At 36.1% G+C, this 25,292-nt stretch overlaps 2 protein-coding genes across 2 annotated transcripts in view; one reads left to right on the top strand and one right to left on the bottom strand.

Moving 5' to 3' along the window:
• The window catches only part of rbm22 (RNA binding motif protein 22), an 18,614-nt gene extending 4,221 nt beyond the window's left edge, over positions 1 to 14,393 (top strand). Inside the window, 9 exon segments of the mRNA NM_213214.1 lie at positions 90 to 119; positions 2,488 to 2,620; positions 3,082 to 3,182; positions 6,385 to 6,557; positions 7,220 to 7,420; positions 12,271 to 12,435; positions 12,525 to 12,610; positions 13,457 to 13,588; positions 13,693 to 14,393. Coding sequence (NP_998379.1) covers positions 90 to 119; positions 2,488 to 2,620; positions 3,082 to 3,182; positions 6,385 to 6,557; positions 7,220 to 7,420; positions 12,271 to 12,435; positions 12,525 to 12,610; positions 13,457 to 13,588; positions 13,693 to 13,841 — 1,170 coding nt within the window. The 3' untranslated portion in view covers positions 13,842 to 14,393.
• Positions 14,086 to 25,292, bottom strand: part of LOC100536537 (myozenin-2) — a 23,514-nt gene continuing 12,307 nt past the window's right edge. The window contains exons 4-6 of the mRNA XM_087301668.1: positions 16,090 to 16,252; positions 15,822 to 16,005; positions 14,086 to 14,728 (exon numbers count right to left, since the gene is read on the bottom strand). Of these exons, the coding sequence (XP_087157794.1) occupies positions 14,545 to 14,728; positions 15,822 to 16,005; positions 16,090 to 16,252 (531 nt within the window). The 3' untranslated portion in view covers positions 14,086 to 14,544. The remainder of the gene's footprint in view (positions 14,729 to 15,821; positions 16,006 to 16,089; positions 16,253 to 25,292) is intronic.

The raw sequence follows: 25,292 nt of genomic DNA, 5'->3' as shown, positions 1-25,292 counted from the left end.
ATTGATACACACAAGTTTCGCTTGTTAATTATGTCATAAACTAAAGATGAAGTTACAAATGTGCTATGTTGTGTTCTTTTTCTCAACAGACGAAAGAGAAATTTGGCAAGGAGTGCAAGGTAATGCTATGTTCGTTTTAAAAATAACAAAATGTTGTGCTGACAGGGTTCAAAATATTATTTTTATGTCTAATATTATTATTTCCAACGGTCGGAAGCTGATCCAAAGACATGTTGATTTTACATACACGGAGAGCATATTTAATTCAAGAAGTGTCTACTTTAATGTTTCAAATAACTTTTGTCAAAATAAAATGGAATACTATTCCATTACTATTCAGCATAACTTATATTTTATTTCAAAACAACTAGAAATTGTATTCTTATTTTAGAATGTTAATCATGTACAATTCAGATTAAGTGACTTGTATAAATGATTTTTTAAAGGATAAAAATTGCATTAGTTAAAACATCATAATCTAAAGGATAGTGGTAACGTATAAAGATTTTAAATATTTTGGGGTTGTACTGTTATTAAATTGATTTTAGACTTTTAATACGTCATTAAATTATTGTTATAAAATAGGCCTCGCAGTATGTTTTTTTTGCATTATAAACTATAACATGGGTCTCAAGCTTAATTCCTGGAGGGCCGCAGCTCTGCAGTTTTTTTCAACCCTGATTGAACACAGCTAATCCAACTAATGAAGGTGTTCATGAGTCTTTTGAACATCTCGATTAGTTGGATCAGCTGTGTTGGATAGGGATGGAGCAGAACTGTGCTGAGCTGCGGCCCTTCAGGAATTGAGTTTGAGACCTATGAACTATAGAGTCACTGAATCTCAGATTAGTAGATGTCTTCTGTTACTGTAAAAAATGGTAAAATTTTTTTATTTTTTTTGCTCAAAGTAAAACTGGATACATTTTGAAATACTGAGTAGGGCTTTGCATTTAATCGAAAATTCGGTTTTGATTTTGGCTTCTAACGATTATGAAAAAAACATTAATCAAGGTAAAACGATAATTGCATTATATGCCGCCCCTTTCCAGTTCTAAACATTTGGTGCTCTGTAAAGCTCATTTTCACATGAACATTACTAAAAGCATGTACTGTAATGTAACGATTGCAGCATGGGATGCACATTATTCATTGATGTACATTCGAATCATTCATGTTTTTAAAAGCACAAGAGAGATCGCATGCTGTTGTGTGTGTGCAAGCTCCGCCTCAGAGACGAGCAGAGCACACACGTCTAAAGTCATCTAAATGTGAGCGATTTAATGGTCAAATAGGTATCAAAACGCGGTGTTTGGTGATTATTCATATTAACCTTCATTTGTGTACTAAACAAATGAGTTGAGGATCAAGACACATGAAAGAGAACCGAGAAACCATGAACAGAACCGTTCTGCTCTTAACATGACAGCGCGCATTATTCCTGCTGCTGACTGTTGTTATCTTTAATTAAGCAAAAAAAGGTGAAAATCCCTGACTGCTTTTGACTGAAGGACTTTTGTAGCAATAATAAAGTTTTTTTTCTTACAGTGAAAATGCTTAAAGCACGGTTTGGTTTATGATTTTGTTCTATTATATTTATTTCTCTTTCCTTATTTACAGTGAGGAAAATAACTGAATATATACAGTTGATGGCAGAATTATTAGCCCTCCTGAATTATTAGCGACCCTTCCCCCCCATTTCTGTGTAATGAAAATATATTTTTTTCAACCATATTTTAAACTATAGTTTTAATAACTCGTTTCTAATAACTGATTTATTTTATTTTTGCTATGATGACAGTATATAATATTTGAATAGATATTTTTCAAAAAACAAGCATTCAGATTAAAGTGCGATTCAAAGGCTTAATTTGGGTAATTAGGCAAGTCATTGTATAACAGTGGTTTCTTTTGCAGACAATCAAAACAATATATTGCTCAAAGGGGCTAATAATATTGCCCTTAAATAGGTTGCAAAATATTTAAACCTGCTTTATTTTAGCCAAAATAAAACAAAATAAGCCCTTCTTCAGAGGAAAGAATATTATTGGAAATGCTGTGAAAAATTCCTTGCTTTGAAACATTATTTGGGCAATATTTATAGATAAAAAAATTCACAGGAGGGGTAATTATTTTGACTTCAACTGATAATCGTTTTGAATAATTGTGATTACAATTATGCCCAAACTAATCGTGATTATGATTTTTCCCATGATCGAGTAGCCCTAATACAGCATTAGAAAAAACTGTATTACAGTTTTCTTTTTGTTGCCTGGAAAACCTCTTTTAGTCTTTGCTTTGCTTTATATACAAATGGCCACTAACTTTTTTTCCTCATTATTTGCACACATTTTTTTAATAACTGCAAAATCATGAAAATTAACTGATGACAGAGTGTGAACTATTCAGAAAAGTGACACTACTTATTTGTTGCTTTACATTTTGCAAATGCAGCTTGTTATTTTATTCTCAATACTTTATTTCCTGCAGATCTGTGCACGTCCCTTCACAGTTTTCCGCTGGTGTCCTGGAGTCAGGATGCGCTTTAAGAAGACAGAAGTGTGTCAGACCTGTAGTAAAATGAAGAACGTTTGTCAGACCTGCCTCCTAGATCTGGAATATGGTAATGTATTCTGTTCTACAATTTCAGCCTTTAAAGGCATAGTTTACCCAAAAATGTAAAGTCTGTAATTTACCCATTCTCCACTTGTTCCTAACCTGTTTGAGTTTCTTTCTTTCTTCTGTTGAACACAAAGGAAGAATAATGCTGAATAATGCTGGAACAAAACAGCCATTGACTTCCATAGTATTTTTCTACTTTGGATGTAAATTACTGTTTTTCTTTTCAAATACTCTTCAGAATATTTAGTGTTGTTCAACAGAAGAAAGAAATTCCTAAAATAAGAAATAAGTTAGTTAGTGAAGCTTGCATTAGTCTTGACACAAACTAAAATTTCTAACTAAATGCAGCACCTTAATGTCTGTTTTCAATGAGAGCATTAATAAACAATATTTTTAACAGATACATGTGTCTAAACTGCAGCAAGTTTGTAGATTTTATAAATGTATTTATGTTTTGTACAGGTTTGCCCATTCAGGTTCGTGACACTGGGCTCTCCGTTAAAGATGAAGTACCGCGATCTGATGTGAATAAGGAGTATTACACTCAGAATATGGAAAGAGAGGTAATGTGTTAGTATATTACATATTTATTACTGTATATTGTTACACAGGGGTTGGAGAAAAAAATCAGTTGGTATGGTAACCTTGGATAAAAATTTTATGGTTTCACAGTATTGTTATTACTGCTCTAAAATATATTCTTTTTAAATGTCTGGGTAATAAACAAAAACAAAAAAAAGTTTCCCATTTGAACACAATATATTTTATTATAAGAATCATTTAAAATATTGTGGTACAGTAAACATGTCAGGCTAATTAATAATAATAATAATAATAATGACTCATTGTCAATGACTCACTTCTGCTGTTTTCATTAGTTTCAAAAACACAGGTTTTTTTAATAATTATAAACAACCTCTTTGGATATCTTTATTGATATCTGTTGGAACTACTGTTGTCCAAAAAAACCCAAAAACAAATGTACATTTACCATAGCAATGGTATAGCAGAAAAATTAGAGCTGTTTTAAAACCTTGACTTTTCCATACAGTGGTATACCTTAAAAACGGTTATCATTCCATGCTTATTCTCAAAAGTTTAAAATTGAATCAGATTAGTTCACAATGGTGTTGTCGTAAGCTAGAAACAAAAAAAATAATATTTATTGACGGTGCATGTGTGATGCATTGACATAGCAGAATTGTATGTCACATGGGATTTGACTGTTAAAGTAAGTGCTGAAATTTAGGCATAGTGCACTACTATGTTTTAAATCTAGTTCCCTGTTGAAAGCAATTCTAATATAATTTCCAAATATAATTTTAATACAAAATACTATTTGTTAAAAAGGTTATAAACAAGCTAAAAAAATTATGTTGTCTTTCTGGAATAAAAGCTGTTTTTGTCTTCATAATCTGGCATTTAAATGTTACGTTCAGAGCTTGTTCATCCTGAATATCATTTTTATAAAATATTTTTTAAGATGGCTGCACTGTCATGCATGGATTACAGTCATAAACAAGCATAGAAACTCCAATTCTGGTTAATGTAAGGTTGTTAAAAAAAAATGTAGGTCAAGAATCGTTTTGGAATCAAATTAGAACGTGAAGTCTAAAGATTCCCACACTAATTGTAACGTCCACATACACATACAAATAAAAGATCAAGGATTTCCACCAATATCATTTTTCAAATTTAAGTTATTTTGTATTGGCTGATGATACCAATCTGGTACAGTTCTATTTTTGTTTTCTTAATTATTAAATGGTATACCTCTGTAGAACTGATCATTTTTATGATTTAAACAGATTTCTTATTTTTCTATGCTACCTCTTGACTGACCTGCCTTCCCCTGAAATGTGTGATGTTTGTGTATGGTCGGAGGGTCAAATTTCGCCAAATAAAAGCTCATAATCAAACACAATACACTAAATTCACACTTTCAATATTGAATAAAACATCAAACTTAATCTCATATTAAAATATTTAGTCATAACTATTGTAATAAAGAAAGCCTTTGGATTGCAGTTTTTTAATGTGATATAAAACAGTTGGAGGTAAATAATGAATGTACTGTGGGTGTAATTCTAATTTTGGTAAAATGATGTAAAGTCATGGAAAAGGATAAAAAAAAGTGTTATTATAGAATTTGAAAAAACTTTGCGAAAGAGTGTATTAAAGTACCACAATTTGCAATGCTTCAGTACAGAATTGCATAAATTGCTTAATCTCATCCCAGGTGTGTAATAAGTCTATAAAATGTTGGCTGACAACTAGGGATGGGTATCGTTAAGGTTTTAATGGTATTACTACTTTTATCGATACCACTTATCGGTTCGGTACTTTAACAGTTCTCTTATCGCTACTTTTTGCAGTGTTTTTTTTTTTTTTTTTTTTTAAGAAAATCAGAACAAAAATTTAACAGACTTAACACTTTGTTTTATTATTATGTTTTTAATGTAAAATAAAATGAAACCAATAAGTAAAATAAATAAATCCTTTTTTTTCCTGTTAAAGAACATGCAATGGCTTGACGGAAAATGACTAATTTTTAACCTCTCTTCTGGAGAAAAATCAACATGTTTGACTTTTCTGGCAGAAGTCGGGATCTTTCTTGGTTTCCTGTGCTCCCTGCAGTTGAAAATACCATCTTTGAGTTTCTAAATGCAGTTAAATGAGATAATGTTTAAGATTTTTAAATAACGTTTATGTTATTAAATAAATTTTATTATGTTATTAATTAAATAAATGTTTATGTATGTATTAATAAAGTTTTAGAGCATCTTGCAATGTAAAAATAAACTTACTTAATAAGCCTAGTTTATTATTAGGCTATTCATAGGCTATATTTGTAAATTACAGCGGACGTAAAAGCATTTTTAAGGTTTAAGATTTATTAAGTCTACTGCAGAAACAAAAATACTGTTTTTATTGTAACCTCTCTGCGTTTATTTAACTATTCATATTATACTAATTTAGGTGATTGACTGCTGGCATAATGATGTGGATGATGTAATGCTACCGTTAATAGCTTGGCAGTCAAAAACATAATTTGTCTTTCTGCAGTTAATGCACTTTTGAAAGATACTTTAACTTAGCCAGATTGCTTGCGTTTTCGTTTCTACAAGAAAACAACTTGTAGTGTTTGTTGCAACGGGCATTGTCGCTGTCCACTCAGGAAATACAACCCGTTTGGTTCACTCAGCAAGCTTACGAGCTGTGTGTGCTAAAGTCTGTGTCGCAAGCTCTGTGTGTGTGCTTAGCGCAAGTCTCCGCTGAGTGCGCGTGCACAGCTGAGAACTGTGAAGGCTTTTATACTAGACCCGCTTGCCGAAAACACAAGCATTTCTCCTGTGGGATTGCCAACTGTGCAAACAAGGTTGGTCAATTAAATTATGCAACGGTAAGTAATGTTTACTCAGCAATAATTGTCCAGTAGCGAAAGCAGAACCATTAATGTCAGAGCTTATCGATACTTCGGTCTTTTATATTTTAGCACTGATAAAGTACCGAGTTTCCTTACCCATTCCTACTGACAACTGTAATATTCATCTGTCCATCACATTGCAATTTCAATGCTTTGACTTCGACAAAATAATCCACAATAAACTTTTATGGGTTGCTTCATCAATTTTATCTACATTTTTTTTTTATTCTTTCTGATCAAACTTTCCAGATAGATCAAGTCTAATGCAAATACTCAACTATTTAATTATTTTTCCTTGAAGTGTCCACGTTTGAAATGATTTAAATATTTTGTTTTAGATTGCCAACTCTGATGGCACGAGACCTGTGGGTTTGCTTGGAAAGGCTCCGAGCAGCAGTGATATGCTGCTGAAACTGGCGCGCACCACACCGTACTACAAGAGGAACAGACCACACATCTGTTCCTTCTGGGTTAAAGGAGAGTGCAAAAGAGGAGAAGAGTGTCCGTACAGGTGAGAAACGCTTAAGAAACCTTTATTGTTAAATGGCAGATTTAGACTACAACAATTTTGCTACACAATAGTTTAGATCAATCCATCCATCCATCATCAAAAAGGTTCAATAGTCTGACAGTTATGTGGGTTAGGTACGAAATATTGTGTCATTGTTTTAAAAAATTTTGTGTTTTGATGCATACAGTATTTAACCTAAATATTTTTTTATTTTAATTTTTTTAATAAAGCTAAAACGCTAACTTGTGTGTGGATATTTATAGGGATTTTAGGAGGCATTGATTTAAGTTAATAAATTACTTTACACAAAAGGTCATTAAAAAACTAATTTAAATACAATCTTACATAATTAGTAATTATTTACTTTATTAAAGCATCTAAACGCAACACTGATTTTATGTCTAAGCAATTTTGCTGAGATTTGGCTGATGTTAGATACTTTGGATTTGGCAATAAAAGATGACACAGCATTTCCACCTTTGCTGTGTCGGAAAACACTTAGTCTTGGTATGATTTTGTTTATGCTTTCAGATGCATTAGATCGCCTACTGGATAAACCTCATACATTTTTATGATATTTTAATGAAAGATGTGAATATATGTATGAGCATTTATGAATTTTGATTATGTTTGGGTTAAAATGCATTGCTTGAATCTGACAGGCATGAAAAACCCACTGATCCAGATGACCCCCTGGCTGATCAGAACATTAAGGACCGATACTATGGAATTAACGATCCTGTGGCTAATAAACTGCTGATGCGAGCCTCCACCATGCCCAGACTGGACGTACCGGACGACAAGTCCATAACCACACTTTATATTGGAGGCCTGGGAGAAAACGTCACAGACTCGGAGCTCCGGTAAGTTGGTTTTCGGGCCTGTAAAGCTGTATTTGAGACAACTTTTTGTTTAAATCAGCTTGAATAAAGTTTTAGGCTCTACATGGGCATAATTTATATGTTTTAATGAACTTTTTGCTTTTTTATTTGTTTACTTCAAATGATTTGAGTCCATTTATACACACTACGGTTTTTGAGTCACAGATCAGACCATTTTTCTGATTAGCAAAAAAGAGACAAATGTCATCTGCTTTTCTATTTATACAAAAATATTACTGCATTGGTTTTAACAAACAGAAGTTAGTACCTGTAATTTTAATAAACAAACTGAAAAAAGTACAAATATTCAATATGAAAAAGGATCTTTGGTACTGTTTGGTAATGCTAAATATAGAAATCTGACATCTTGTACAACATATATTTATTTTCAATTAAAGATTCTACAATTCACACATAAAACTTGTTTCATGACAAGTAATCATTTTTAAAAACCTATTCAGTGACTTAATTTTAATGGTTGTTTGTCGCCACCCATTGGTTACACAATGTAATTGTTACATTCACCAGCGTCAAGTTCCATTAAACGGAGATTTTAATCTTCCATAAACATCAGTCTTTATATCTAAACTATAAACTGTTCTCCCAGTGCCATTTGATTGTTTGTAAAAAAAAAAAAGTGTGAAAACAGAATCTCCCTCAGTCAAATGCAGATTTGAATGTAGCGCTTTGAAGGATTAATAAACGTATGCAAATTATTAGGGATGCACCGATAGGGATTTTTTGGCCGATACCGATAACCGATAATTCTTCAGACTTGGAGGCCGATAGTTGATATATGTTGGCCGATAATTATAAATATTTCAAAATGTTATATTTTTACACAGCAAACTTCATAAAAGCTGAAACTCCGCTCTTTTGAACTGGATAGTCTATACTCAAAGCAAAAAAGCTATGATTTCAAAATTGCAAGGTGATTATATAGACCTATATTCACGATTTCACACAAATCAGCATGCAAAAAATACATTATTTAATTTTCTTCATAGCAAATTAACATGCAAATTGACTGTTGCATAACATTAAAAAGGTTAAATAACAAAATGGGATTTAATTAACAAGCAAGTTAAATATATTTTAAATGAGATGAAAACGAAAGAGCTAAGGACTAAAACCAGCTCAAATGTTCTTGAATATAACGGGTTACAGTAATGTACATGTGTACAAATATGTCATGTCCGAAAAAGCCTTTTTTAGAGGTGTTTTGACAGTTCAGAGCCACAGTACAAGTGAAAAGCTAGATACTAAATGTATTATTTTAAAAAATGCGACATAAATTTATCCTATTTGGGTTTTAGATTCTTTTGAACACATGTAGCATCAACGCTTCTGTGTTCGTTCTTGCTGTCAATCGCGGGGAAAATGATTGATGAAAAGTTTATGATAAACCGCTGTGAGGGCGCAGATTTGCCCTCGGATTTTGATACAAACCTGATCATTGAGCTCAGATGACTTTATGACAAACACAGAGCAGAATATAAAGACAGAACGTGTGGCCCTATGCTGGATTCAGTGACCGGTGCACCTAGGCTCTCCCCTGTTGATTTGTGAAGGCTCAAGATCTGTGTGTGTGTGAAGGCTGTCAGATCTATGTGTGTGTGTGTGTGCGCGCGTGCGGTGAAAGCTCTCGCGCGCTTGTTATAATATGAATATTCCGATCAAACTGAATACAATCTTACATCAGCAAGACATAGGAAGCAACGCGTTGATAATAACAAATAATTATATTAGATTAAAAACCTTCCGTAAAGTTTTTGTTTAGCGCGTCACGTGTGCAGGTCAGTTTGGTGTGTTTGTATGTGTGTGTGAAGCGAAGAGGGAGAGACAGAAAAGAGAAGCGCTTTTTTCGGGTCCTCGTTCATTCACCGGCTGCAACTAAAAGAAATAACCCCGAAACTAATATTATTCGGCCCTGGACTAATAAGTAAATCTCCCTGCTATCTCTAACACAACAAAGAGACAGAGCAGGAAAGGCTTTCATATGTAATATTATTTCCTGAGGCGATTTGAAGCAAAATACACAATGGCACTCAATCAAACATATCTACAATGATAAGGATAATGGTTACTTACTGAGTTGTTAACGCACAACAATACCACATGAAGAAAGGACACACTTTGAAGGAATAATCAGTGTGAGGAGAGATCCATGAACAAGTCTGAACATGTTCCGCCCACGCGTGCGCGGCAACAATTACGTAATGTATCGGCTTAAAGATATCGGCCTAATTTAGACATCGGATTGATAACGATAATCTTAAAAATAGCATTTATCGTCCAATAACGATATGGCCTCCGATATATTGTGCATCCCTACAAATTATTATCATTTATTACTCATGTTGCTCGGGTTTGAATTGAGATCACAATCTTTTAATGTTTAATTGTGCAGCTTTACACTGAATGCATTAATGCAGGCTAAACAAACAGTGACAAAAAACACCTTTAAATAATATTCTAAGCAAGCATTAAAGTAGGTCCCACCAAAACTTTTTTCCGTCAACATGATATTTTACTGGGAAGCCAAAGTTCTTTCATAGACGTGATTTAAATGGCGTGGGAGGCAATCTCTCTGCAATCGTTATAAATGCTGGATTAATCTACAAGTTCGAAAAAAGTTATTAATCTGCGATTCACGTGTGTTTTAAACTGTGTGTTATGATCCGTACTGGTCATGGATGAACCGTCCCGTTACATCCCTAGTGTTTATGTATATATTATTTTATCTTTGCATCACATTACTTTCAAAAACAAATTAGCAACAAATTAGCACTTATGCGAGGCGTTTCTGATGCAGCGTCTATGGGGGAGAATAAATTTAACATTCTGTTTTCTTTCTGCATATCAGTCTCACACTTCTTAATCCTTTTTCTGAACATCTTGATGACACAGTTTTTTTATAATTGTTTTAGCAAATAGGATTGTAAAAAAATTATTTGTTGTACTTCATTTTAGTGTGCTCTGTTTACCCAACTATGATGACTTTTGCTACTGAGAAACCCAGAAATGTGACACAGGTTCTTAATTAGGACATTGTACGGCAAAAATCTCTTGATTATTATGCTTGTTTGGGAGTATATTGTTCATAACCATGTTGGCTTAGAAAAAAACAACTTTACAATTTCCCTCATACTTGGTACACAATGCTACTACAAAAGAGACGAGCTTTAAACAGGAAAATGACTGAAATATTTTGATCATTTGAGTGTGATGCTAACGGTCTAATCCAATTTAATGATATACAATTTTCAGATTTATTAGCCTCTCTTTTTAATTTGTTCTTTAATTCTTTTTTAAATATTTCCCAAATGATGTTTAACAGAGCAAGGACTTTTTCACAGCACGTCTGATAATATTTTTTCTTCTGGAGAAAGTCTAACTTGTTTTATTTTGGCTAGAATAAATTAGGGCTGTGCAATTAATCGAAAATCCCATTTCGATCGCTTGCTGCTCTTGACTGAAGGACTGCTGTAGCTGAAGTTTATTTCTTACAGTAAAGATGCTTTAAGCACAGTTTGTTTTATATCTTATTATATTGTATTTATTTCTCTTTCGTTTGCAGGGTGGAAAATAAGTGTGTATATATGCAGTTGAAGCCAGAATATTAGCAACCCTTCCCCCCAATTTCTGTTTAATGGAAAGAAGATTTTTTCTTCAGAACTTATTTCTGAACATAATAGTTTTAATCACTCATTTCTAATAACTGATTTATTTTATATTTTTTATGATGACAGGACATTATTTTACTAGATATTTTTCAAAATACAAGCATTCAGATTCAAAGTGCGATTCAAAGGCTTAATTTGGGTAATAGGGTTAGGGTAATTAGGCAAGTCCTTGTATAACAGTGGTTTTTGTTCTGCAGACAATCAAAAAATATATTGCTTAAGGGGGCTAATAATATTGACCTTAAAATGAGTTTCAAAATATTTAAACCTGCTTTTATTCTAGCCAAAATAAAATAAATAAGCCTTTCTCCAGAAGAAAAAAATATTTGTGAAAATACTGTAAAAATTCTTCTGTTAAACATAATTTGGGAAATATTTATTTTAAAAAAATTCTCAAAAGCGCTAATAATTTTGACTTCACCTGATAATCGTTTTGAATAATCGTGATTACAATTATGATCAAAATAATCATGATTATGATTTTTCCCAAAATCGAGCAGCCCTAGAATAAATACAGTTTTTTAATTTTTTAGAACTCATTATAAGGACAATATTATTAGCCCCTTAATGCTATATTTTTTTTTGATAGTCTACAGAACAAACTATCGTTATACAATAACTTGCCTAATAACCCCAACCTGCCCCTAGTTAAGCCTTTAAATTTTACTTTAAGGTGTGTAGAAGTGTCTTGAAAAATATCTAGTCAAATATTATTTACTGTCATCATGGCAAAGATAAAATTAATCAGTTGTTAGAAATGAGTTTTTAAAAGTATTATGTTTAGAATGTGTTGAAGAAATCTTCTCTCTGTTAAACAGAAATTGGGAAAAAAATAAACAGTGGGGCTAATAAGTCAGCGGGGCTTATAATTCTGACTTCAACTGTATGCTAAACTAAGCTAAAAGTGCTCCCGCCCGACCTGTAAATTGGCTTAATGAATTCAAATATGGTAAAACTCAACTGTTTAACTTTTGGGTACTTGTAACATGAGTTTATTTCCAAAAAAGAATGTTCTTTTAATTTTATTTAACATGTAAGTGAAAATACCTCAGAATCTGGAGCTCTTGCAAAAAAAAAAAAAAAAAATTATGTATTAATTTCTTGATTTAAGATTCCTGTTTTTTTTTTTTTTTTTGCCTCACAAAGGAATCACTTTTACCAGTTTGGAGAGATTCGGACCATCACTATCGTCCAGAGGCAGCAGTGTGCTTTTATTCAGTTTGCCACTCGACAGGCTGCAGAAACAGCTGCGGAGAAGTCCTTCAATAAACTCATCATCAATGGACGTCGTCTTAATGTTAAATGGGGCAGGTCAGTGAAGGATCACACTGTAAACCTTGTTGTTTAGGCAGTCCTATTTTTGTGATGTCAGAGTTGTAATATTGCTCTATGTTTTTCAGGTCCCAGGCGGCACGAGGGAAAGGAGAGAAGGACGGGGTGACGGAGAGTGGCATCAGACTGGAGCCGGTGCCAGGGCTTCCTGGTGGTATGTGCTGTCTGTCACTAATAGCCATGTTATTGTGCACTAATATTAATTTAGGTCAACAGTTTAGAATGAAAAATATAAATCTCCTTTTCTATTGGTTTTTGGAGCTTGGTCTGTCATGTTAGTAAATTAAAATTTAGTTTATTTGTTTACAGGGTTAATGCAAATTAATAAACATGACTGTAAAATGTGCCAGAATTAGTCAACAATTCGTATTTTTCATCTGTAGACCTCTTACAGAATGTTAAAAAGTTCTACTTAAAATAAATAAAACAAAAAGTCTCACCTAAAGTCCCAACTAAAATAAATGATCAATATTATTTATGTAATAAAAATTAAGATGAAAATTTACTAACAAAGATTAAATGTACTGCTATTAAATTGTGAATTGTATGAATATATCCATTATTATTATCATTTTTAATATTTTATATGCTGTGTATTTCATACATTTTTTTTACATATTATAACTATTACAATTATTTATATTGTTTTTATTTATGGTAAAAAATTATTAGTTTCTCTTCTAAAGTTGATCTAATTAAAATGCATTTTAATATAATAAATTCAAATTAAATTTATTATTACTAATAATGAATAAAAGTTTAATCTTTTTTTTATTTTAATCTATTTATTAAAAGAAATATAAGAAACATTTATTTTTGAAACTGACCTGCCACAATAGTAAATACAAATTTACAGTTTTGTTGCTTTTTTATTTATTTGTTTAATCATGTACGCTTAAATAGATTTTTTTTTTTTAAATTGTCAATAGTTTCAAAAAAACATTTCCAAAACGTGTCAGGGCTAAAATATTAATTATTTTTTCCCCTTGTTTTTTAACAGCTCTGCCTCCACCACCTGTCTCTGATGAAGATGCGTCCACCAATTACTTCAATCTGGCTCCCACACCCTCCCCTGCTGTCATGAACCTGGGTCTTCCTCCTCCACCCGGGGTGACCATGCCTCCTCCACCTGGTGCGTTTCACCTCACTCACTTCCTCATTTCTTTTTCTTTGACCTGTAATAAATAAATGGTGAACCACGTCATGTACCACAATAACCTCATCTGTTCCTTCCAGGATTTGGTCCTCCTATGTTCCACACTATGGACCCCATGGCCCCGCCGGTGCCACCTCCAATGGCCCTGAGACCACCCGGACAGGTCCACTACCCATCTCAGGATCCTCAGAGGATGGGTGCCCACGCCAGTCGCCATGGAGGCCCCTAGATAGTCATCCAGCTACCTCACTGTTTAGTGCCCTTACTGCTGGACATCTGACCCAGAGTGATTTCACTGCTGCCCTCATTTCTCAAAATGCTTATCGTAGTCATTAAAGAGCAAGTGTTTAAGATGGAAATGCGTTACGAAAAAAAAAAACACCAGCGCCTGTCTTAGTATTCAAACCATGAGGAAAAAAATTTAACGTTTTTTATTTCTACCCCTTGATGTTTTCTGTCATCTTTTTTGTCTGTTTAATTTTTTTTGTGCATTAATATGAAATGCATAACATGCAGTGGTTGCAGTGACCAACAGTCACCAAATGGGGGCACTATTGACTATTTCAATCACCTGAAGACTTTATTTGGGTTTTTGAAACTTTTATTGTCCTACACCTCTAGAATATTCAGAATTCAAACCACAGTTCACACTAGTGTTGCTCTCTTCCCCTGATAATATAAAGTACAAAGTGTATCGTCCTGAATTATTTTACACATTTTCTTTTTTTTAAGTATGGCTGTCCTGCTTGTCGTTACATTAAAGAAGCTTCACATTTTCAAATGTTGTATAAATGTTTATGTAAACCTTGTTATAGCATGACAATATATGTAAACCTTAATTTGGCATTTGTTTGCTCAAAATGGCTCAGCTAACAGTCTTTACTTCAAAGCTCATTATCTCTAGTTCAGTGATAAAGGTAAGTAGTTCGGTTTTACAAATCTGGAGACTCTATGGTGTACTGGCTCCCCCAACACTGTGGTGTACGGTTAAAATTGGGCCGATGGCACATCCTGTCCCAGGTCAGACATGGCTCTGTGTGAGCTTGCAGCATCTCAAAGCCAGGAAGAGGCAGAGTCCTCGCGGTGCCCGCTGTCCCACCAAACGGTATAGGAGCTCTGAGGAGAATGACAATTACTCTTTTAATCTCTTTCAATTGCTAAAAAGCTAAGTCTAGTTTTCCCTATGGAGTTCAGTCATTTTCAACCACACACTAATGTGGGAGCCAGGATCAGCGTAGGATTTTGTAATCCAAGCTGCGGGTTCTGTTTTAAGGCTTGACCTTAACACCAACAATTTATGGCAGGCAGCCTGTCCACACCAGACATGCTAAGATGTATTTGGGTTTATTTGGTGTAATGTTACCAACAATGTCTCATGTCGTTTCTTATTTCCCACTTTTTTGGAGGACAATTGCTATGTGTGAAGATTGTGTACAGTTTGTTTAATTAAACACTTTAATTTAGATTTATAGCACAAATATTTGACTAGTGTGGAAAATTGAGAATTTGTCCTTTGCATTTAACCCACAGGTTAGCGCACTAGTTGTGATATCGGTTTTGTGCCTTGCTTTAGGGCTTCTCAGTCATGGGTATTGAGGATAAAGGAGAGCTATATTTGTTCACTCCTTAAAACATTTAAATATATATACATACATACACACACACACACACACACACACACACATATATATATATATATATATATATATATATATATATATATATATATATATATATATATATATATATATTGGTTCTGTTGAGTGAAGATATTTTAAGAATATTGGAAGCCTATAACCAGTGAAATCCATTGCAGAAAAAACTAATTCTATTTAAGTCAATTGTTACTAATATTCTTCTAAATATATTTTTTGTTCAACAGTGTGTTCATGTTTGCAACAAGTCAAGGGTGAATGATAAAAGTTTGGTAACACTTTACTTTGATGGTCCTTTTGAATATTACTACACTGTCTGCTTAATATCTGTTGATACTGCTGTTAAACAGACATTTAACTGACTAAAAGAACTTCGCAAGTACATGTCAACTTACACTAACCCTAACCCCAACCTAACAGTCTACTTATAATCTAATGAGAATTTGTTGGCATGTAGATGCAATGTAACTTAAATTCAATAAACGGACCATCAAAATACAGTGTGACCAGAAGTTTTTTTTTTTTTTTTCCTGAACTAACCCTTCATTGAGTACCTGTTAAAGCATTTGTAGTTGGCTGGGGTGAGTTTGTAAGGTGGCTCAGGCAGGTGGGCATTGAGAGTAGCCAGAAGTGTTTCACGGTCAATGGGCTTTTTCTCCCATGGCGATTGGTAAGACTTGGGAATCACAGTGACATTGAACTTTTCTGGAGGAACCTCTTTCAGAGGCCCACCATAACCTGTGAGAGAGAATGGAGTGACCTTCAAGGTTTTTCAAGTGACGTTTAGTACAAAAGTACTCAGATACACATTGCTGTATTTACCAGGTGCAAGCATGCTTGGGTTTCCTTTTTTAGCCACCGTTTGCTTGAGTGTGGTGACCAGGCTGTTCTTTCCAGGCTGGGTGATGTAGATTTCAGAGGCAATTTGCTCACTTCCTTGCTCTCCTTGTGTGGCACTTTGGCCTAGAAGGTTTTCCTCTAAAGACTAAGCATTGTTAAAACATAAATAATCACTGTTTGTCGTTGTCAAATAACTTCAATAGACAAACTATTTTAGGCTCCCAAAAGAACATTTCTGTGAATAGTTTCTAAAAAAACACAATTTCATGTTCTTTAAAAAGTTGTGAATGGAACCTAAATAGTACCCAATGGCCTGCTTCCACTGAGCGGTTTAGTACAGTGCTGTCAATTTCCACTGTCAAAGGTAGCAAAAATGGAACTGTATCCTCACTTTTTTGACACCGTTTCACAAGGATACCTAGTACAGCAAAAACGCCTGCAGCTTCTCCACGATGGACATCCAGCTTCTGGCGTCTAGACTGGAGCTCCACACAGGAAGTTTGGCCATAAAAGAATGGTCGTGCCCAACAGAGCCTAGTCTCTCTTCTCAAGGTTTTTTTTCTCTTCACTTTGTCAATTGGTGAAGTTTTTTTACTTGGATCAGGACTTGGGGAGCTGCGCTTTGGTGGATTTGCACTACAGTATTTGAACTTTCAGTAGTGAAACTTAAACCACACTGAACTAAACTTCAACTCGGAAATCTGGAGTTTACAAGAAAACTGCTTAAGCTGCTTTGACACAATCTACATTGTGAAAAGCGCTATATAAATAAACATGAGTAGTCACCAGTGTGTGTTACAAGCCAGAGAAATAACAACACAGGAAGTGACATTTGAATTACACAGCATACATGCTGTCATGCATACATGACACCCGAATGCATCCAGCAATGAGTTATGGTTATCCCGGACTCAAAAAAAGCTAAATGTTATGTGACAAACAGCAAAGAAGCAAGAAGAGAATCTGCTATGTGTCCTCTATTGTTGTATACGAGGAAGGCTAGTGCCATTTTCTCTTTTTGTGATCACTTGTTGCGTCTTTTTAAACAAAAAGAAAGAGAATTTGGTTTGATCAGTAAATACTAATTAATACTAAACTGAACTGTACCACTCAGTAGAAACAAGGCATAGGTAACGATTCTGTTACCTTTTGGCACCCTTCCATTGGAGTCCCTACAGCAGCACAGTAATCAGCTACCCAAAAGGAGAAGATGGACTCACTGCAGGACATTATTGGTTGACAGAATTTTCACTTATGCATGCCGAAAGGGACACCATCTTTGTGCTCAAATGACATCAGTTTTTTATTTTCTGTTATACACACTATCTACTGTATTGCACAGAACAGCACCATTATGCCCTGTTTTCACTGAGTGGTACGGTACGGTACAGTTCGGTTTAGTACGCTTTTACGACCATTTCCACTATCAAAAGGTGTACCGAACCATACCATATCACTTTTTTGGCACCCTTTCGAAAGGGTACCAAACACGAGAAAGGGTACCAAAAGGTGGAGCTACACGTGCTGCTGAACGCTGATTGGTTACAGAGATACGTCACAAGCTCATGTGGAGCTAGCCTAGAATGAAAACAAAAGAACCACCATGTTTTTATAAACAGCCGAGAGATTACACCTTAAAACTATATGCATATAATAACGAGCCAAGAATGACCCAAGATCAAGCAAACCTTGTCGTCATCTTGATGTACAGACACAAATCCAAGAAGAACCATATCTGTCGTGTCCTGTTGTTGTTTTAAAATGCCATCGAAAGGTGCGAGCAGTTTTTGCCTTCTTCCGGGAGCTCGCAATCACGTCTATATTTAATAAAACGATCTTCTTGGGCTAAAAAATAACGTGTGTGGAATTATTTAAGTGTCTCTGTCATCTGATCCATTCAGAAAGAAAAGGATAAACGCGAGAGTGAAGCGTAAACAAAGGAGAAGCCCGACAAAACTCAGGAACAAATTGTTTCAGCAACCTGAATCACGAACAAACTGCCATGTTTGTTATCGCCTTGTGGACTATTATGAACTTGGAATGATAGTATTACTCTCTAACAAAGCTTACATATGCTGGAGAAGATTACAGACACAGATTAGAGGTTTGCACTGACTGTGGGCTATGTTGCGTGATGTTTATAAACCTAAATAGGACTAAATATATGCTGTGTAAAGTTTTTCTGTAGTTGGTAGCGTATCGGTGACTTTAAGGGTCTGTCTGTGTTTATATATGTTCATTTATTTATTTAATACAATTTCAGATGTTACAGTAGGCTATTTCGCACTGTCATTGATCTGCAGTTATAATCAAATCCTGTTCATAGAAAAGTTAGTAATAAACATTTATAAACAAGTATTTATGTGTATAAAGCGTCTGTTTTGTGAGAAGGGCTTCTTATATGATTTGTGAATGACCTGTACGGCTTTACTGTAGACATTTATTCGAACAAGAATGACGTCGACTTTTTGTCATACACCACGCCCACCAAAAGGGTAACCTTGGTAGTGGAAACGCAAGCCTGATAAAGGTGACCCGTACCATATCATACTGTACCACTTAGTGAAAACGAGCCATTAGATTCTAGCACCATTGGCTCACGTAATCTAGGTACTTTCGTCTGTCATTATCTGACAACTGAACTGAACTCTGAAACTCTTGAACTTCATACTGTCTTACTTGCTGGATTCTTCTCTTGCTCAGTTTTACATATTTAGACTTACTGAGCAATATAGTGTAATGTCGTTGCATTGCGCAATGTGACTGCAATAGAAACATCATCATTTCTTCACTGTCTGGCTCTGAGTTCATCCGGTTGTTAGGGCTAAAGTTAAATTAATCTTTCTGGCCCAGAACCCCCTTTTGTGCTTGGACCAATCCAACAATGGAGATGGCCTGGGAATGTCTGCTGGAATAGTGCAAATGGAAAAGTGGTGCTAGCAGATTTGCCTCACTGAAAATCTCCAGTTTAGCTGAGGGCTGTTCAATCCCACTCGAGAAGTCATTCTGATGTAGCCTTATCAACTATTGAACTTGAATTATTGACTTGAAATTTCAAGGCAGCAGGTTGTATTTGAAAATTAAGGTTTCAGGAGCATGATTGAAAACCACTGGCTTTACTTTCAAACTACATACAAAACCCATTTTAAAAAATGGGATGCAGTGGTCCTTTGCTATAACGCAGTTCAACTTTTCGGCCTTGTGTTCTGTGTCCTGATCAGTGCATTTTTGTGCAGTACAGAATGCATCCAGCTTGCCAAGTTTACATAAATCTGATCGCTAGCAGTGTAACTCTAAATTGCTGTTCTGCATGTTTGCAAGTTTTTTCCCCAACGAATGTCATAATGTCGATGAATTGTTCTGCACCCTCAAAGGCACCTGCGATAGCACCCATGTAAGTTTTACACCCAGTGGTTGAACTAGGTATTGCATTCCTGGATCAAAACATACGCAAGTCCAGGTTGACAGATTGAGGACCAATAAGGCTGATTTAAAACGTGTTCTAAATGAAAGCAATGGCACGTGATAGAAGGAATGTTTTCCATATTAAAATTAGTTTTTGTTCTAACCAACAGCTGAAATGTATATTTTTAGAAATTACTTCTATTTCTTGCAGCTGAACAACTAAAGACTGACGCTGATCACCTTAGGTACACCTCATGTGCTTTATTCAGTGTAAATGCTAACAATGTGAGTTTAAATGGTATTTTACATGACATGTATTGCCATACAACTGAAAGCAGCATATAGTTCACCTCAGATCTTGAAAATAAAATAATTAGTTTGAAATTGAACCTCGGAACTGTGACTCAAAAATAACACATATGATTCAGCATGTACATTTAATAATGTTAAAGAGGTTCAATATGTAATAGGGTGCTTTCACATCTGTGGTTCGGCTAATTTGGTCCGGACCAGGGGCAACAAATGTCAATGTCAATTTTATTTATATAGCACTATTATACACAACCAAAGGTTTACCAATGTGCTGAACTACACAAATCACAAAGAACAAGTATAAAAGTATAGCTAAAACAAACAATTCTCACTAATAGTTATTATAGCTAAAAACAAACAATTCTCACTGATAAAATGCTAAATCAAAAAGGTAAGTTTTCAACCTAGACTTAAAAACAGACAGAGATGAAATAGACCTAATACAGAGGGGCAGAGAATTCCACAAGGTAGGACCAGCTACTGCAAAAGCACGGTCACCCCTTCATTTCAGCTTTGACTTTGGGATGTATAATAGTCTCTGGTTAGATGACTGAAGAGACCGACCAGGCTGATGTTCAGTCAACAGGTCTGACAGGTAGGGAGGAGCTAGGCCATTTAGAGATTTAAACCAGGAGAAGGATTTTAAAAGTGACACGATAGTGCACAGGCAACCAGTGCAAAGAGCGCAAAACTGGTGTAATGTGGTCAATGTTTTTCTACATTTTTTTCTAGATAAAATAGGTTTGACTGTTTTTAAAAGTCAAAGCTAAAAAAAAGCAGAATTTGACCACTGTGTTAATCTGTTTATCAAAGCTCAAGCCATCATCAAAAACAACACCCAGATTTTTTACACAAGGTTTCACAGAAAAACCAGATTCACCAAGATCTACTGGTGGTGTCCTAGAAGAATTTGATGGGCCGGACACAATCCAGTTTTACTCTCAATCTAGAAAGTTCAAAGAAAATTAGGCTTTCACATCCGACAGGGAATCCACTTGAATCCACTTGGTAAATTTGAGTGTCATCTGCATAACAATGGAAAGACAGACTATGTTTTCAAAAAATAGAACCCAGGGGAAGCATATATAAGGAAAAAAGAATAGGGGCTATAATAGATCTCTGAGGAACACCACATGACAAAAAGGCTACCTCAGATGAATGTTCAGCAATCATGACTTTAACTGCGATTGGCAAGATAAAACTTAAACCAATGCAGGGCACTTCCTTTTATCATTACACAATGCTCCAAGTGGGCCAGCAAAATAGCATGGTCTACTGTGTCTCAAGTCTAATGATACATTGTAGCCTTTTCTGCCGTCTTTGGGTCCTTTTCAGACCACACTGATTGCTTTGGTCCAAACCAGTTGAAAAGAACCAAAATGTAATCATGTGACAAAATCCACACCACTGGATTTTTCTCATCCCTGTGCTCACAAACTAACAATCATCCATCCTTACATCCCATCATCCATTCATCCACTCTATCTTCAGCCGTTAACAGCAATACAGCTCCTGTCTTTTCTAATTCCCTCATACTAACCAACTACAACCAGGCTCCACATGCTGCTACTACCAGCTTAACTCCTTCTTTTAGATCTATTTAACCTCCTCCTACATCTTTTGTTCTTCCAACTAACCTACCCCCCCCCCACCCTTACCCCAACCCCTCCCCCACCCTTCACCCTTACGCAACATACATTAACAGCAGCCCCTACACACTCGCTACAGCAACACCTCCTACCAGACCAACCTCATCAGTCCTCAAGCCTTCACCTGTCTCACCAACACTACATCTTCAAATCTTATCCGGTAACTATATAGATCTAACCACCTTTTCCAGCCATCTCTTATTAATATCAGCCAGCCCAGGTAACTGCAAACTCACCTGGGTACCATGCAACTCAGCCACACCATAAATGCTCACTCCAAAGACCTCAACCCTACAGAATTCTCACTAGCTTTTTCAATCTACAGAGATATAATATGCTCTGTTTGCCCAGATTGGAGATCCGAGTTGGACGACTACCTTTCCATCATTCTTAATATGGCCGTTCGATTTGGAGGTACAGGCTTCTATAACTACCACACTCTTTTCGCATCCCAAGCAGCAGGCAGGCTTCAGCAGTTCAACCAAGGAACATACTGGGGCACCCTCGATGCTGAACTCTACTGTTGTATTTTCGCGGCCCGAAATTTACTGTCCTGTGAGTTATGTGGAGCCCCGTCACATCCTGCCTCAGCATGCACAACTATAACTTCTCTTAATCCCCAACCATCTTCCTCACACAAAACATCAGTTTTCAACAGATTATCTACAGCAGTCCCTCCTTCCTCCATCATTTTAAAACCACTGAACATGAGCCCCACAGTTAACATCCCGATTCCAAAAAACACGGATAATAGAGGACTACCAATCTTATATCAAGGAGGCAGAATGATATGCAACAATTTCAACCATCCCGCATGCTCTCTCTCCAACTGCAGACTTCTACATGTTGGCTCCTTCTGCGGCAGTGCTCATGCCAGGAATAGTTGCCCACACAACCCAACCACCATACCCGAATGACTATTAAAACAACTTAGCACACCAATCAAGGTAAAAACCCTAGTTACAGCCTTATCACATCATCCTGATAGAGAATCCGTATATTTAATTTCCAACGGACAACCACTCGGATTCCATCCAGGAATAGAAATCAAACCAGACACTTCCCATATCTCCCCCAACCTTAAGTCTGCTCTCTGTGAGCCTGACATAGTTGATACACTATTAGCCAAAGAAATCCAAGAAGGATACATGATAGGGCCGTTCAAAGAGACTCCTTTTTCCCCTTTTACAATTAGTCCCATCGGCATTGCCAACAGAAAATACTCTGGGAAAAACTCATTCGCAGACTAACCCTTATTTCTACTCAACACCAATTCCCATTTTGAGCCGCTTACATCCCAGGCTACCGGAATAGCATAGCTGACTCTTTGTCTCGTCTTTCTTTTCAGAAGTTCAGAACATTGGCCCCAGACTCCGACATTTATTCCACGCCAGTACCACTGCTTTCAGCAACGATCTTCAATTAAATTATCATCTGAAGTATCTCTCCAAAGCTTCACAGGAGGCCATTCTCAACAGCCTCGCCCACAGCACTCTCTCATCTTACCTAGCTGGCTGAAACTGTTTCAAGGCATTCCACTCTTACTACCAACTCCCTTTTCCATTATCGGAAGTTTGGTCCATCTGCAACTTCGACACGCACGGCCATTCCAACCTCAAAATCCGAGCAGCCACTATCAGGTCATACCTATCCGGTATTAACTTCATCTACAGGCTAGCAACTGGTCAGCCATGCCATGCCACTTCCCATTCCCATGTGGTCGTGTTAAATAAAGGCCTGAAGAAACAAGAACCACCAGTTATAGCTAATTGTCTATCTCTAACTTCCGACCTTCTGAGCCTATGCGTACATACCCTTCGCCCAGGTTTCTCAAGTCCGCTCGTTGATCTAACCTTAGAATGCATGTTCCTTCTCACATTTCTCGGCTTCCTGAAGTGCTCTGAATGGCTCCTACCATGTCCGCCTTTAACCCATCCATCCATCCATGTCTCTCAGACATCTCGGTCCACACTTCTGACTCACTCACTTACACCCTAAAGAGAAGTAAAACCGACCAACATGGCGAATCAGCTCAAATCCAACTATTCCGCCTCAACTCAGGTCTTCTAAAGATTGCACTAACCTACGAGACAAAGCCCCCCACTCTGAGTCTACCAGGACAAGACTACCTGATCAGCCGGTTCAACAATCATCTAAACTTCTCTTCTCAATCTTCATAACCATTACCTACTTCTCTCAAACAACTCTTAATAAAGGTTCTCAAGCAACGGTTGTATCGTGGTCCTTGATGGTGAAATAGAGTTAATAAATTAACAAAAGTTCAGTAGCAGGGCCACACCCAAGCAAACTTCCCTCATCTACTATTTGCGTGGAAGCAGACCCCCCCTAAACTGTTTGTCTCAGATTCTCACTCCCTCCCACCCCATTCCCCTCTAAACTCATCCACTCATACCCTACACCACCCTCCTTATGCCTCTTAACATCCCTCCCTCTCCTCTCTAACCATTACCTACTTCTCTCAAACAACTCGTAATAAAATTTCTCAAGCAACAGTTGTAGCGTGGTCCTTGATGGTGAAACTGCTTTTTGATTGGTCAGAATTAACATGTGGCAAAATGCCAATGGAACTCCTGCAGGTAAACAAACTGGCAGACACACAATGCTGGTTTTGACTATGGAGAGACGACTGCTCTGGTTGGTGTACTACATAGTTTGTATACATCACTTTAGACAAACTGTACATTTCGCAAATGAAGTGCCTTTAGCTGCGTCTTAAAAACAATATTTTTAATGCAATGCAAATGGCGAAAGTGCATCGCACGTCACTTCACGAGGAGGTGTGAATTAATTTAGCTAAACTTGAGTACCATTGCTACATTTACACCTCCTCAAACAAACCGCACCAAGAGGGAAAACAAACTCTAGTGCGATTTAACCAAACTAAATAAAGCAGGTGTGAATACACTCTTAATTAGATTATAAACCTTACCATTTGTAAGAGAGCAGTGAGTGCACCCTTCTGTGCTTCAGAATGTCTTTATTTAAATTTCTGTCGAGTTTCATTAGGTGCAAACAGCCAAATTTCTTATCACTGGAAATCTTGTCACATAGCGTCTTGTTAGGACACAGGGTTACAATGTAACCTGCTCATCTAATGCTTATGTTCATAATATGTATATTATTTTCTTATTAAAAACCACCTCATGTGGAACTCTAAATCTGCACCTCATTTAGGAGTCTGCTACTGTCTACCTGAGGTTGCATTTTGGTCACAGATGCTCACTTTGAGAGCCTTACTAATGAATGAGTGATTTTCCATAAAGGCAACCTGGGGTGCTGAAAAATAACTGGGTAAACTGGGCGAGTTAAAAGATCCAAAACAAAGACAGCGTTCTGGCATGGAAAACACATTTTTCAAAGCATAATATCTGACTTCAGCATTGTCTTTCAGATAAACAAAAATGTTCACTTAGCATTTTTCTAATATATGAGCAAACACATTATGGTACGTTTATGCTTTAGAAGAGTACAGCACCGTTATTGAAAAGAAAATAGAACATCGCTTGATTTATATCCAACTGAGACACATTTGAGAATGAAAAGTGAAATTGCAGCTGATTGTGGTGTTTCCTCTTTAAACCTTCGAGGAGGCTATTGTATAGACTACTAATCCTTAAGAATAACTGAGGACTGGGGTCGGGAAACACTAGATTAAACGTCAGAATTCATGAGGAATAGTGAGTGGGGTCTGGATGCAGACCTCGTGCAGGGCCATCTGAGCTGCATCCAATGCTTTTTAATGCGCTTACCTAACCCCACCCCTAACCCTACCAGTCACAGTAAAGCCTGGTTTATACT

This window comes from Danio rerio, chromosome 21 (assembly GCF_052040795.2).
Source record: "Danio rerio strain M-AB ecotype USA chromosome 21, GRCz13ab, whole genome shotgun sequence".
Lineage (NCBI taxonomy): Eukaryota > Metazoa > Chordata > Actinopteri > Cypriniformes > Danionidae > Danio > Danio rerio.
This window is presented reverse-complemented; position numbering and strand designations above follow the sequence as displayed.